Source organism: Euprymna scolopes, chromosome 5, assembly GCF_053919585.1.
Source record: "Euprymna scolopes isolate OS-2025 chromosome 5, ASM5391958v1, whole genome shotgun sequence".
NCBI classification, from domain to species: Eukaryota; Metazoa; Mollusca; class Cephalopoda; order Sepiida; family Sepiolidae; genus Euprymna; species Euprymna scolopes.
Window position 1 is genome coordinate 118,158,140 of NC_136486.1, and position 14,264 is coordinate 118,172,403.

At 32.4% G+C, this 14,264-nt stretch overlaps 1 protein-coding gene across 2 annotated transcripts in view; it reads right to left on the reverse strand.

The window, feature by feature from the left end:
• The window catches only part of LOC145276965 (protein O-linked-mannose beta-1,2-N-acetylglucosaminyltransferase 1-like), a 260,297-nt gene that overhangs the window by 161,828 nt on the left and 84,205 nt on the right, over nt 1-14,264 (reverse strand). For both annotated transcript variants that reach the window (XM_080128508.1, XM_080128507.1), the window contains 2 exons: nt 1,943-2,027; nt 1,300-1,426 (listed from right to left, as the gene is read on the reverse strand). In XM_080128508.1, coding sequence (XP_079984634.1) covers nt 1,300-1,426; nt 1,943-2,027 — 212 coding nt within the window. The remainder of the gene's footprint in view (nt 1-1,299; nt 1,427-1,942; nt 2,028-14,264) is intronic.

The window sequence follows — 14,264 nt, forward strand, 5'->3', positions numbered from 1 at the left end:
CAATTATTTAAGCTGAGTTCAACTAAGTAACTATTTGGATTATTCAGACTACTGTTCTCATCGAATGATATTTTCACAATATCTCAGCTGATACCATCTCCAGATTTCTCATGTCAAACTCGGGAATCTTTCCAGCCAACACTAGAATCTGCACACAATTTTGAATGGAGCTCTTTATTTAATCCACGGAGGTAAGATGTTCTTATTTTGTCAGCCATGACCGGGTAGATGTCTTAAGCAATTTGCAATTGTATTTTGGGTATCACTAATACTGAGGATTGAACTTGAACCTCAAGAAGAGTGTTACTGATGACTGAATTTTAACTAAGACTTTATCCGTTATGCCACAGGTCCTTTCAGACTGAATGATACAACTAATACACAATTATTAATCCTCATAAATATAGTAACTATTTTTTTTTAGAAACAAGAAAAAAAGTTGCTATTTTTTTCAATGGACTGAACAAAGTTATATTATTTTATACAGAGATTAAAAGTCAATTTGAGCATGACAACATAGAGTTTGCAATAAATAATTACACCATTCCATTTAAACATGTTAAATCTAACATGGACATGTAACATATGAACACAAGGTATATTTAAAATAAAAATGGAAATGAAATAAATTGCTTATCAAAATGTTTCTTACATAAAGGGGGAGGGGTGCCCTACCTTGCTTGGTCCTAATGTCTGTTTCCTCTCCATGTTAAGAAATCTCTCATGCTTGAAATACTTGGAATTATCTTCCTTGTCCACCAAACTACTTGCAAAATGGCATGGTGAGATTGTTGATAATCGTTTAGCCATAAAAAATTTTTTTTTAAAATTAAACTATCTAATTAATTCATATAATTTTCAGTGTATGATATTTTCTTTACGTCACCATTTTTTGTTTTTTTTGGAGGGGGAGGAAGAAGAGTGCTAAACTTGGAACAGTTTTTGTTTCAGGACAAATTTGTCCACAACAACCTGCATAGAAAACGGAAATGCATCCTGGAATCTAGATATGCAGAGTTTAGGACATCTATCTAATGGTATCTTTGCTGTTTAACACTAGTTTTTACCTTTTAGTTGTGGTTCATTATGAATACAATAATAAGTATAAGAAAGATACAATTTCTAAATCTAAAATGAACACTATTAAATAATGTATCTGAAAATTAAAATAACTTTCAAGCAGACCTAATATGGAACCCCCACCTGCCATCCAAAAATAGCAGAATTATGTTTTAATCTCCATTGTCTAATATTTTTCTATTTTCCTGAGAAAGATAAGGAATTCTCCATTTTACTTACAAATTCAATGGCATGTCCTGGCTTGAGTCCACGCTGTCCAATCAAAACAAATGCATCTCGGAAACCGACTTTGTCAATCAAGTTGCTGCCAAAGGATTTCAACCATTTTCTTCCATCCGTTTTCAAACTATGAAAGAAGTGAAAAAAACTTATGCAATTTCTATAAAAACAGCAACAACACAATTAATATATTTTTCTTTATCCCTTGTTGCTACAAAATCAATGCAATCAATCAGAATGTATTTAATTGTGAGTGGGGTTTGACATGGTATAAAAAAGGCCACTTTTTTTTAAGTTCTGAAAGTATGATGCAAGAGTTGTTTTTCTTTGATATGGTATACAAATGAGTTGATTTTCTTTTCTCAAGCGATATGAATAGGTAAAGTGTGTACGGCATATGTTTATTCTTGCTAATGTGACGTTTTTTCTGTTAAATTTAGTATTCTGTTGCTGATTTTAAATTATTAACATTATTTCATACTCGGATTTGAACTTATATAGCTAATCCCATAGTCTGCAATGATATCCATTAGGTCAATACCCCACACATTTTAGGTTGTACCTAATACTATTCGTATCTTATTTATATTTTCGTCTGCTAATGATGTAACATGAAGCTGATTAAAGTCAAAGAGAAAATTACCTTGATGACATCTCATCATAGCTGGCCATCAAAACAATCGCTTCATCAGGAACGTCTTTCTTTAGATACCTTATCAAAGCAAAATCTGAAAAAAAAAAAAAAAGTGAAAAAATGCATAAATGTCAGTTGACCTTTGGAAAGACACAAAAGAATCAAACATTAAGAAATTAACCAAATTATTATTTTTTGTTGAAACACATTGCTACAAGATTGCTACTTAATTTAAATATCTTATATTTTTTTGTCACTGCTGAAATCCAAGAGAAAAGACAGGAAAAAAGACAGGAAGTTGAAGCCATCTCACCCTCTTCCAGTGCTGAGAATTCCTAACTCAAGGGTAGACAACTTGTCCTCTCTTTCATTGGCATTCATCGATAGTGTCTTATCTTGGCTCTGTGGCCTAACAGGGAAGGGAGGCTGGTAGCAGGCGGCACAGTTGTTCTTCATGTCAGGTTCGCTTCTCCTGCCATGACTGATAGAATTTCTCCTTGCTCCACTTGAGGTCACTGGTGATCTGGTGTTTTCACAGATCGTGTCGATCAGCAAGTACCTCTCAGCTTCTACAGTCTATGCTGACCTTTTCATACCTCTTTTACACGTGTCTTTGATTTGAAGCTGAAAGCGACCCCTTTTTCTCTTGCTGATTTTGAATTCTCTGTAGAGGAGGTGGGAACAGATCCACAATGTGACTCACACCACATCCTTCTTAGTCTCTGATAGAAAGCAGAGCAGGATCCATAATTGGTTTGATACCTATGCAGTTGAGCTGACTCCACAAGAAACAGCCAGCAAACCCTCCATGCAGCCTACATCAAAGTCCTATACACTATCAGGAGTTGTGTCAACCAATACTGAACTGACCTCTGTCAGGACATTCAACAGGCCATTGACATTGGTAACATCAGGGCTGACATACAGCAAGACAGCTTGTCTCTTAATTATAGTATTTACCAAGATTTCCAGCAGGAGGTGTTATTTACATGCTATGATATTAATTTTCTTCTATTTTTTTAAAAGAATTTTAAATTAAATTAAAAATTTTTGTATTTTTTTATTTTTTTACTTTCATTCACTGCAGGTAAGGCATACTGCTACTGAGATGTAAAGCATTACTGTGGATTAAGGATTATGATTAAATAATTTATGACAAACCTGTTCTTTTGGCATCCTGTAAGATCGTGTACAGACAGAGTGAGTGAACAAAAAATAAAAAAGAAATGGCCACCTTTTTATATGCTTGTTCATTATGTAAATGAGACGCTTCTGGTTGGATATAAAAGAATTTTTCAGTAGGGGTAGATTTGGGACTTGACTATTGAAATGACGAGTGGTGTCAGCTGTGCGTCATGTTTTGCAGTTTGGAAGTTCTTGACAGCAGAACAAAGTGTTGGAAGTGTGGCATTGTCTTTTGATTTTTTTACCAGGTCAGAGTTTCAGGTGACATCCGAAGTAAGCAGTTGTGCAACAAGATGTTTATTTATATTACATTTAAATTACAGCAAGTCAATACAGCAACGTAAACAGGGAGTATGAAGGAATTCTAAAAGCAAGTAATTTGAGGAAATAAGCTAATAGAATAGACAGCTTTCTGATATCTGAATGGGATTTAACTGATTGTCAAGTTGGTTAAGTGTATTTAGAGATCAGTAAGTTCGCCGAACCAAATTCTATTAAAGTACTTGCAAAACAAGCAAATGAATGCAACAATAGGGTAAAAGTTAGGGTTTGATGAATGTAATGGGGTTAGTGTTAGGGTTTGATGAAAAGTGAGAGACCTATTAGATTAGAGATTCTTTTTTAGACCGTATTTTATGTTATGTACATTTCGTTATACTTAAAAAAAAGTATCTATTATTTAACAATTAATAATATAATTTTCAAGTAATTTTTTTTTAAACGGCAATAAAATGTAAATAACACAAAATAAATACAAAGTAATTTTTAGATTCAGTTTAAATCAAATCTTTATACTTTACTTTATAAAGTTTATAAAAGTGCACGTTCAAAATCGATAAATCCCAACCCAACTGCATAGGTATCAAACCAAAATCGAAAAATCCCAACTCAACTGCATAGGTATCAAACCAAAATCGATAAATCCCAACTCAACTGCATCGGTATCAAACCAAAATCGAAAAATCCCAACTCAACTGCATAGGTATCAAACCAAAATCAATAAATCCCAACTCAACTGCATAGGTATCAAACCAAAATCAATAAATCCCAACTCAACTGCATATGTATCAAACCAAAATCGATAAATCCCAACTCAACTGCATAGGTATCAAACCAAAATCGATAAATCCCAACTCAACTGCATAGGTATCAAACCAAAATCGATAAATCCCAACTCAACTGCATAGGTATCAAACCAAAATCGAAAAATCCCAACTCAACTGCATAGGTATCAAACCAAAATCGAAAAATCCCAACTCAACTGCATAGGTATCAAACCAAAATCAAAAAATCCCAACTCAACTGCATAGGTATCAAACCAAAATCAATAAATCCCAACTCAACTGCATATGTATCAAACCAAAATCGATAAATCCCAACTCAACTGCATAGGTATCAAATCAAAATCAATAAATCCCAACTCAACTGCATATCAAACCAAAATCAATAAATCCCAACTCAACTGCATATCAAACCAAAATCAATAAATCCCAACTCAACTGCATATCAAACCAAAATCAATAAATCCCAACTCAACTGCATATCAAACTAAAATCAATAAATCCCAACTCAACTGCATATCAAACCAAAATCAATAAATCCCAACTCAACTGCATATCAAACCAAAATCAATAAATCCCAACTCAACTGCATATCAAACTAAAATCAATAAATCCCAACTCAACTGCATATCAAACCAAAATCAATAAATTCCATCTCAACTGCATATCAAACCAAAATCAATAAATCCCAACTCAACTGCATATCAAACCAAAATCAATAAATCCCAACTCAACTGCATATCAAACCAAAATCAATAAATTCCAACTCAACTGAATATCAAACCAAAATCGATAATCCCAACTCAACTGCATATCAAACCAAAATCGATGAATCCCAAATTAAATCTTGTACCTTATTTTTTAAGTTTCATAAAAAATTATTAAGAACAATTTTCATGCCTTGCAAGAAATGCTTTTCTAACTTGTATCTCATTTTAAGATCATATTTTACTTAATTTTTTAGTTAAAATTAAACAAAATTAATATGCTTTTGCATACCTGCATAGCGTTGAAATTATTTTTATTTCAATATTCTACTTGGGTGAAAAAGTAAAGTTATTTGTACGAAAAAAAAAAAAAAATGATTAAAATCTCATATAAAACATTAGTAAAAAGAAAACAATTACATCAAATATTCTGTCTTTCTCCTTTACTTCTTTACTCTTATTTTTCCTTTGTATCTCTATTCTTGTCTGTCACAGCCCTCATATATATTCTACCTAGGGAATTGAGTACTGTTCCCTTTAACATAAGACTTTATAAGAGTAAAATCATATTATAACACATGTCAGCTGTATTTAAAGTATTGAGTTCGTTTGCATTCAGCATCTACTACATTTCAAGAGGCTTATTGTTACATACAGCAAATTGGTCTCCACATAAATGCGGATAAGACAAAGTTTATAACTGTGAAGGGAGAGATCAGGGCTTTGGTTGGATCAACACTGAAAGAAGTCGCTGAGTTTATGTATCTGAGCAGCAACATAGTTTTCACAGAGAGAGATATCGGAATTTGCATCTCAAAAGCATGGACCGCATTGGATGGGCTACATTCAGTATGGACTTTGAGACTGGATGACAAACTGAAAAGGCAGTTCTTCAGGGCAGTGGTAGAGTCTGTCCTTGTTTACGGTGCTACAACCTGGACACTCACCAAAAGATTGGAAAGAAAACTAGACGGCACATACACCCGTATGCTAAGAACAATATTAAATATATCTTGGCAAAATCATCCCACGAAGCAGCAACTTTATGGCAAACTACCTGCCATATCTAATACCATCAGAGAAAGACGCCTACGATTTGCTGGTCATTGTCTGAGGAGCAAGCATGAATTGGTGAGTGATGTATTGCTATGGACTCCACGACACGGACGCGCAAGCAGAGGACGACCTAGATTCACGTACATCCAACAAATAGCACACGACGCCAACTGTGAACCTGAAGAACTGAGGCAACTGATGGAAGACAGGAAACTCTGGAGAGGAAGAGTCACATTGGTCTGAGCAAGGAGCCCGTCATGATGATGATGATGATGATGATGACAGCAAAATGAGCAGTATTATTATTATCTCATTTTTTAAAGATTATATTTTACTTATTCTTTTTTATTTAAAGTAAAAACAATGAGTATGCTTTTGCATTCCTGTAACAAATTGAAATTAATTTGTTTCAATATTTTTCTTGGTTGTAAAAGTAATGTTATTTGTAATATTAACAGATTCAAATCTGATTTAAAACATAAAAGTAACAAAAAAAAGCATATACAACTAAATCTATTCTTTTGTCTTTCAACCTTTCTTCTTTACTACTATTTTCCTACTTTCTCTCAGCTCTCGTTTACATTCTATCTAGGGTATTGAGCATTGTCCAATTCAACATAAGAATTAAGAATGAAATTGTAGTGAATAATTATTTCACAAACAGATTCGCTATATATGTTCAAAGGGAAATAACTCAGTTGAAATTATTTCAGATTTTAAAATAGACGTTAGATCAAAAGAAACACTATTCACCCATGCAAACGGCAAAATGTTCACTGCGTGCTTTGTCTCAAAGTTATGTGAATTCTGCGGGAACTAGTTTTCATCTTCTCGTGTATGGGTATAATAAACAGGCTGGGAGCATTGTAATTTCCATTATAAATACAGGAAAAATCAAATGAGTTTAGTAAGAAAAATCTGTCCTCCTAACTTCATCACTAGATGTAAAAATTATTGACCAGGAAATATGCATGCTGAAGTGATTCCTACCACTGGATAAATACCTAATCAAGGGATTTCTATTTACACAAGTAACAATGAATGACTTTCTCTAAATCTTTCTTTTTTATCCAGACATATGGATTTATACATAGCTATCTATAACATTTCTAAGCTTGCTCTTTAAAAAAATATCAAATGAATTTTAATTCCATATTGATGAACATCAACCTTCCTAATTTCATAATGGATTACCAGGAAAAAGAGTTAATACTCCACACGATTAATAAAAAAGATGAGCGTCTTAAAGCTATTTTTAAATATATAAAAATGCTGTGTTCGAGTTGATTGCTATTTGTTGGTGTTGTTCTAAAGTGTTGCATTTTATCTTATTTTTTCTATTATAAAAGGAATCTATGATATTTAAATGCCATTGATAATATTCTCCTTTATAAAATTATGTTATAACACATACCAGCTGTATTTAGAGTATTGAATACATTTGGATTGATTCAGCAGCAACTACGTTCCAAGTTACATTTACGGAATTAAGTAATATTCTATGCAGCATAATTATTTACTGAGTGTCCTATATGTTGTCTAAAGTTAGGGAGATAGAAGTCTTACCACGTGTGTGTGTGTGTCGGGTGAGTTCGGGCGATAAAGAGAGACTAAAGATGGTGCCCATGGTTTTATAAGCAGTGGTCTTGCGAAATCTCACCACACACATGCAAATGAGGAAGATAGGCTGTATAAAAGCAACGTGAGTTGAGAAGTAGGATTGGGACCTTTGACAATTGTTGGATTTCAAGCCACGTGTTTGAGTGGCCGCTGTTATGATTTCTCACGAGTTGATCAACAAAAGAACACTATAGCATTAATAATTTATTGTTTCAGAGTTTCTTTCAGATTATTGATCGAAGTCATAAATAACAAAGCAGTATTAAAAAAGTGTGCTTAACATATTTCTGGAGCAATTTCACATGTTCTTTTCTGTCTCGACACGGTAAGAATATTTTGTTCTGTGGAACTGTCTACTACAAACAAGTTACCTCCCAGAACTTGTGTGTAACAGCGAACCATCTGAAACTGTTCTGAAACTCAAAATGGCTTACACTTCTAGAGGTTATGCGCCCAGCGTGCATCTTTATTTCAATGGATCCGAATCAAAATTCGAATTGTGGCAAGTTAAATTTCTAGGATATCTACGAATCCAAAAGCTACACAAAGTACTACAAACACAACCTGAAAACAGAAACGACCCTGACTTAATTGAAAAGAACACAACTGTCTTTGCGGAATTAATACAGTGTTTAGATGACCGAAGTCTATCACTGGTAATGAGAGAAGCCCTGGACGACGGCTGCAAAGCATTAAACATATTGAGAGAGAGCATTATTTATCGAAAGGAAAACCCAAATTTATTTCTTTATACACTGAACTGACCTCTCTAAAACGAATGGAAGCCGAAACTATTACTGATTATATTATAAAAGCCGAGACAACTGCAAATTCTTTAAAAATGTCTGGTGAAGTTATAAGTGACAGTCTGTTAATTTCCATGGTCCTTAAGGGATTACCGAGTGATTTCAAGCTATTTACCACCGTGGTAAACCAGAAAGAAAAACCCATGACTTTTAGCCAATTCAAGGTAGCACTCAGAAGTTACGAAGAAACTGAAAAAATGATCACAGAACAAAACGAATCCACAAATATCATGAAATTTAAAAATACACACATAAAAACACCAAAATCAAATTATACCCATGCCAGGAATAAAAAACGCAACGTTGCCAAAAGCAAGTTTTTTCCTAAGAAAAGTACAAAAATTATTTGCTATAATTGTGGACGACCTAATCACAAGAGTTTCCAATGTAGATACAGGACTCAAAATGGCGACTACATTAAAAATGTAGAGAGCTTTGTTAGCGAACATACATTTTTATTTTCATGTACATTTGATGCTTCAACAAACAATAATAATTTTCTTGTCGATTGTGGGGCCACGGCACATGTGATTACAAAGGAATCTGATTTTATCAGTTTTGATCCCAACTTTAAGCCACAAAATCATTTTGTAGAACTAGCTGACAGGAGTCGAGTCAATGATATCGTTTTGAAAAGAGGCAATGTGAAAATCTCGCTAAAGAACAATAAAGGTGAACTGTGTTTCTGTATTTTAGAAAACGCTCTTCTAATCCCAAAATTTAAACAAAATATATTTTCTGTACAAGCTGCCACAAAAAAAGTGCAAATATAAACTTTAGCCCCAATAAATCAAAACTGGTATACCCGAATGGAACTGTATTCGACATTAAAAAAAATGGAAGACTATATTATTTAAATAGCGCAGTCCCATCAAAACCGCCTGCCATGATCTACAGACATGGCATAAAATTCTTGGATACTGCAATATTCCTGATATCAAAAAGTTGCCGACTGTAGTTGATGGAATGCAAATACAAACATCAAAAACCTTCAACTGCGACGTCTGTACGCAAGGGAAAATGACAAACTATCAAAACAAGATACCAGACAAAAAGGCCAAAAAAATCCTATCAATCGTGCATTGTGACTTGAACGGTCCCGTAGAACCGATGGCCAGAGAACATTATAGATATGTGTTGAATTTCGTAGATGACCATTCAGGTTTAATAATGGTTTACTTTTTAAAGAACAAATCTGATACCCTGCTAGCAACTAAGAAATATCTTGCCAACATGCCCCCCTACGGTGAAATCAAGTGTATTCGCTCTGACAACGGTACGGAATTCACCAATAAAGACTTTGAACTTTTACTAATTAACCATCATATCAGGCATGAAACATCAGCTCCTAGATCGCCACACCAATACGGGACTGCTGAACTTGTGTGGCGGACACTTTTTGAAATGGCAAGATGCCTACTCATTGAATCAAAACTCCCTAAAAACTTCTGGACGTATGCACTTATGGCGGCAGCTTATATACGCAACAGGTGCTTTAACAAAACACTATCTAAAACTCCATATGAATCTTTCTGCGGTAAAAAAACAAATTTAAGCAGAATGCATATATTTGGTTCAACTTGCTTCGCATATATAGAGAAAAAGAGTAAATTGAATATTAAAGCCGACAGAGGTATATTTCTTGGATACGATAAAAAACAGTCCAGCCAATTTAATATTTTTTCCCGAAAAAAATAAAATAAAAAGAATCCAGTGTGTAAAATTCACAGACACGTTTAATTTTACAAACGAAAATCCGTCATATGAAGAGGATGAAATTATATTACCTCAAATAATTAGAACAAACGAAAACAATAAAAATGACGGAGACGAGAGTGTCCATGATGATGATGATGATAAAATCGAAAGATATCCCAAAAGAAATAGAAGACGACTCGATTTTTTTGTGGTCGACAATATAAAAGATTATCAAATCGACTATTGTTATTCAATGGAAAATGGGCCAAAAAGCTTCAACGAAGCAATTAATTCAGAACATTGTGATGAATGGAAAAGTGCCATGAAAAAAGAAATAGATGCCTTAACCGAAAATGATACCTATACGGTAGTGCCTCTCCCAAGATATAAACATGTTATTTCTACCAGATAGGTCTTTACAAAAAAGAGTGCAGCATCAGGCGTAGAACAGTACAAAGCAAGATTTGTTGCTAAGGGATACTCTCAGATTTACGGTAAAGAATACTTTTCTACGTTTTCACTGACCACAAACCTAACAACAATCAGAATATTACTGCAAGTCGCATCACAATATGACATAAACATCCATCAAATGGACGTAAAAAATGCTTATTTGAATGCCACAATAGACTGTGAAATTTATATTAACCCTCCAGAGGGATTTATAATGAAAAATAGAAATAGTGTGTGGCGACTTAACAAGTCATTATATGGTCTAAAGCAGAGTGCTCAGTGTTGGAACACAGTATTTCATGATTATATTATTAAACAACAATTTAGACAATACGCTGTAGACCCCTGTTTATATACCCAACACAAAGACGATAAACTACTGATTTTGGTTTTGTGGGTCGATTATATTTTAATCGCATCAAATTGTGACATAATGTTAACTGATGTTAGGAACAAATTAAGTAAAAGATTCAAAATGACCGATCTTAGCAAAATATCCTGGTTTCTGGGGATAGAATTTACTCAAAGCAAAGGACTTGTTACGATGACTCAATCGAGATACATCGACAAAATACTATTAAAATTTGGAATGGGAGAGTGCAAGAAACGCTCTACACCAGTCGAAAATGATATTAATAAAAATATACACACAGAATCTGAAATAATAAATGACACACAATATCGCGAAATTATAGGTAGTCTTATATATTTAATGACTGCAAGCAGGTCCGTCATATGCTATACAGTAACAAAACTGTCACAAAAATTATCAGGACAGACAATGAAGGATTTAAACAGAGCTAAATAAGTCCTATGTTATTTAAAAGGAACTAAAGAACAGAAGTTAGTATTTAGAAAATCAAGAAATCCCCTAAAATTAGAAGGTTTTTCGGATTCAGATTGGGCAAACGACGAAGATCGCAAGAGTGTATCTGGATATTGTTTCAGACTCTCAGAAAATGGGCCTATTATTTCATGGAAATCTAAAAAGCAACAGATTGTATCTCTCTCTACGTGTGAAGCAGAATTTATCGCGATCACACACACGACCCAGGAAGCACTCTACCTTAAAAATATCCTAAAGACTATTTTAGAGCCAGAATTAATTACACGCCCCATAGTAATTAATTGTGATAATCAAGCCAGTATAGTCTTGGCACAGAACACGATAATCAACCAAAGATCTAAGCATATAGATATAAAATACCATTTCATAAAAAACGAGATAAAAAAGGAATCCATTATTTTGAATTACATATCAGAACAAAATATCGCTGATGTATTTACGAAACCCGCAACAAGGATAAAGCTACGTTTTTCTCAAAACTTGTTGGGGAATTCGACCGAATAATTTTTTTTTTTTTCACTGTCCTGTATGTATATAGATTTCTATATATCAAAAAAAAAAAAATAGTAGTCCTGGACAAGACGTTAAACTGTATCCATTTTATTTGTATTAACACTTTAACCTACTAATGTGTAACTAATACTTTTGCTTAAATAAAAAAAAAAACTCTTTGTAATTTTCCTTTTTGACATTTGAACACAATTAAAAATGGTGTCTTTTTAAATGCTAAAATTCTAAGATCCAAATAATTTCTAATTTTTGTTATGTCTAAGTGAATATAAAAATATATATTTATTTTTGAGCAGAACAAACACAAGGGACTTCCCCATTATAAAAAATAGGGAGGATGTTGCAATATTTTGGGGTATAATGGGGTATGATCCCACACAGTCGGACGATTCTATTTATAAACGATGCTGCTAAGAACTGACGAATCAAATTAATTCACATTCTGCTACCAACCAATCAGAAACCAGAATTGCTTCATAAATATTAAACCTTTTCTGGAGCAATTTCACATGTTCTTTTCCGTCTCGACACGGTAAGAATATTTTGTTCTGTAGAACTGTCTACTACAAACAAGTCCCCTCCCAGGGCTTGCGTGTAACAGCGAACCATCTGAAACTGTTCTGAAACTCAAAATGGCTTACACTTCTAGAGAATTGATCTGAACTATATAAAACAATGTTTATTATATTGTTAATATCTAACATTTTTTTAATTACTAACAAATATTGAGGCATATTTAAAAAATAAAAACAATAAAAGAAAAATGTTTAAAATCTACTATCCTGGAACAAAGATATTATATTCCAAAAAATCATCAAAATTAATCCAAGTATTTCTTTTTTTTAAGAAAATCAAATTTCACAATTTGTAGCGATTAAGTATTTTTGGCAGCCATTGATGATCTTATTACTTATGAACAAATAGATAAGTCTTGTTAGTAAAATTGAGTTGTTTGCCCTTGATTTTTAATTCAATCTAAAAGAAAAAAATTATGGTGCCTACCCCATCTCGATGGCTAGTTATAAAATTTGATTTTCTTAAATAAAAAGTTTTAAAAAATACTTGATCGATTTACATAATTTTGGGAATATGAACTCTGCATTCTGTAATGGGTACATACATCATAAAAAATTTTCTGTGTTTTCTGGGGTTTCTTTTTTTTTTTTTTTTTTTTTTTTTTTTTTAAATAAGTGCAATTCTAAATAAGAACCCAAATATTTATATAGCTAATACTTAAGCTTTATTTTTTTCTCCAAAATAATCAAAACAGAATTTTTACACACAGGAATCTGAACATCTTGCACTTCTCTGAATCATGAGAACATATATATGTGTATTCAGATTGGATCTTATAGCAACAATAACAAACGAAGAAAAACTGTTATATTGTACCTACTTGTCACGGAATGAAGATTGTACATTTTAAAAATCACTAAAATTGAGCAAATACTTGTTTTTTTTTATTCTCGAAAAACAAATTTGCCCTTTTTTATCCTATAAGTGACAGACTAAAGAACATAAAGAGAGGTAATCAATGATGATTTTGACAGCTTCCACGTGTATCTGGGTTGTCTGCTCTTGTCTATCTATGCTTTTTTTTCACCCTCATCAGAACAGAGTTAAATTTGATTTCCTTGAATCAAAAAAGCTACTTGATTAAATTACATGACTTTGGAAATTTTTCATCTTCGTTCCAGGACTGGTACATACATCATACAAGCATTTCTGTATTTTTGTTAATTTTAAATGCCATCATAAGTGCCAATCTGAATTAGCAACCATATTTTTCATTAAAAAAAAAAAACTGCTGATTAAAAATCTGACAAATAGACGAGTAGGAAGGACATTTTTTGAAGATATGTTCATGTGGATGAAATGTAAAAATAGATTTTAATATTCATAATCCAATGTTAAAATAGATGTTAATATTCATAATCCAATGTTAAAATAGATTTTAATATTCATAATCCAATGTTAAAATAGATTTTAATATTCATAATCCAATGTTAAAATAGATTTTAATATTCATAATCCAATGTTAAAATAGATTTTAATATTCATAATCCAATGTAAAAATAGATTTTAATATTCATAATCCAATGTAAAAATAGATTTTAATATTCATAATCCAATGTTAAAATAGATTTTAATATTCATAATCCAATGTTAAAATAGATGTTAATATTCATAATCCAATGTTAAAATAGATTTTAATATTCATAATCCAATGTTAAAATAGATTTTAATATTCATAATCCAATGTTAAAATAGATTTTAATATTCATAATCCAATGTAAAAATAGATTTTAATATTCATAATCCAATGTAAAAATAGATTTTAATATTCATAATCCAATGTTAAAATAGATTTTAATATTCATAATCCAA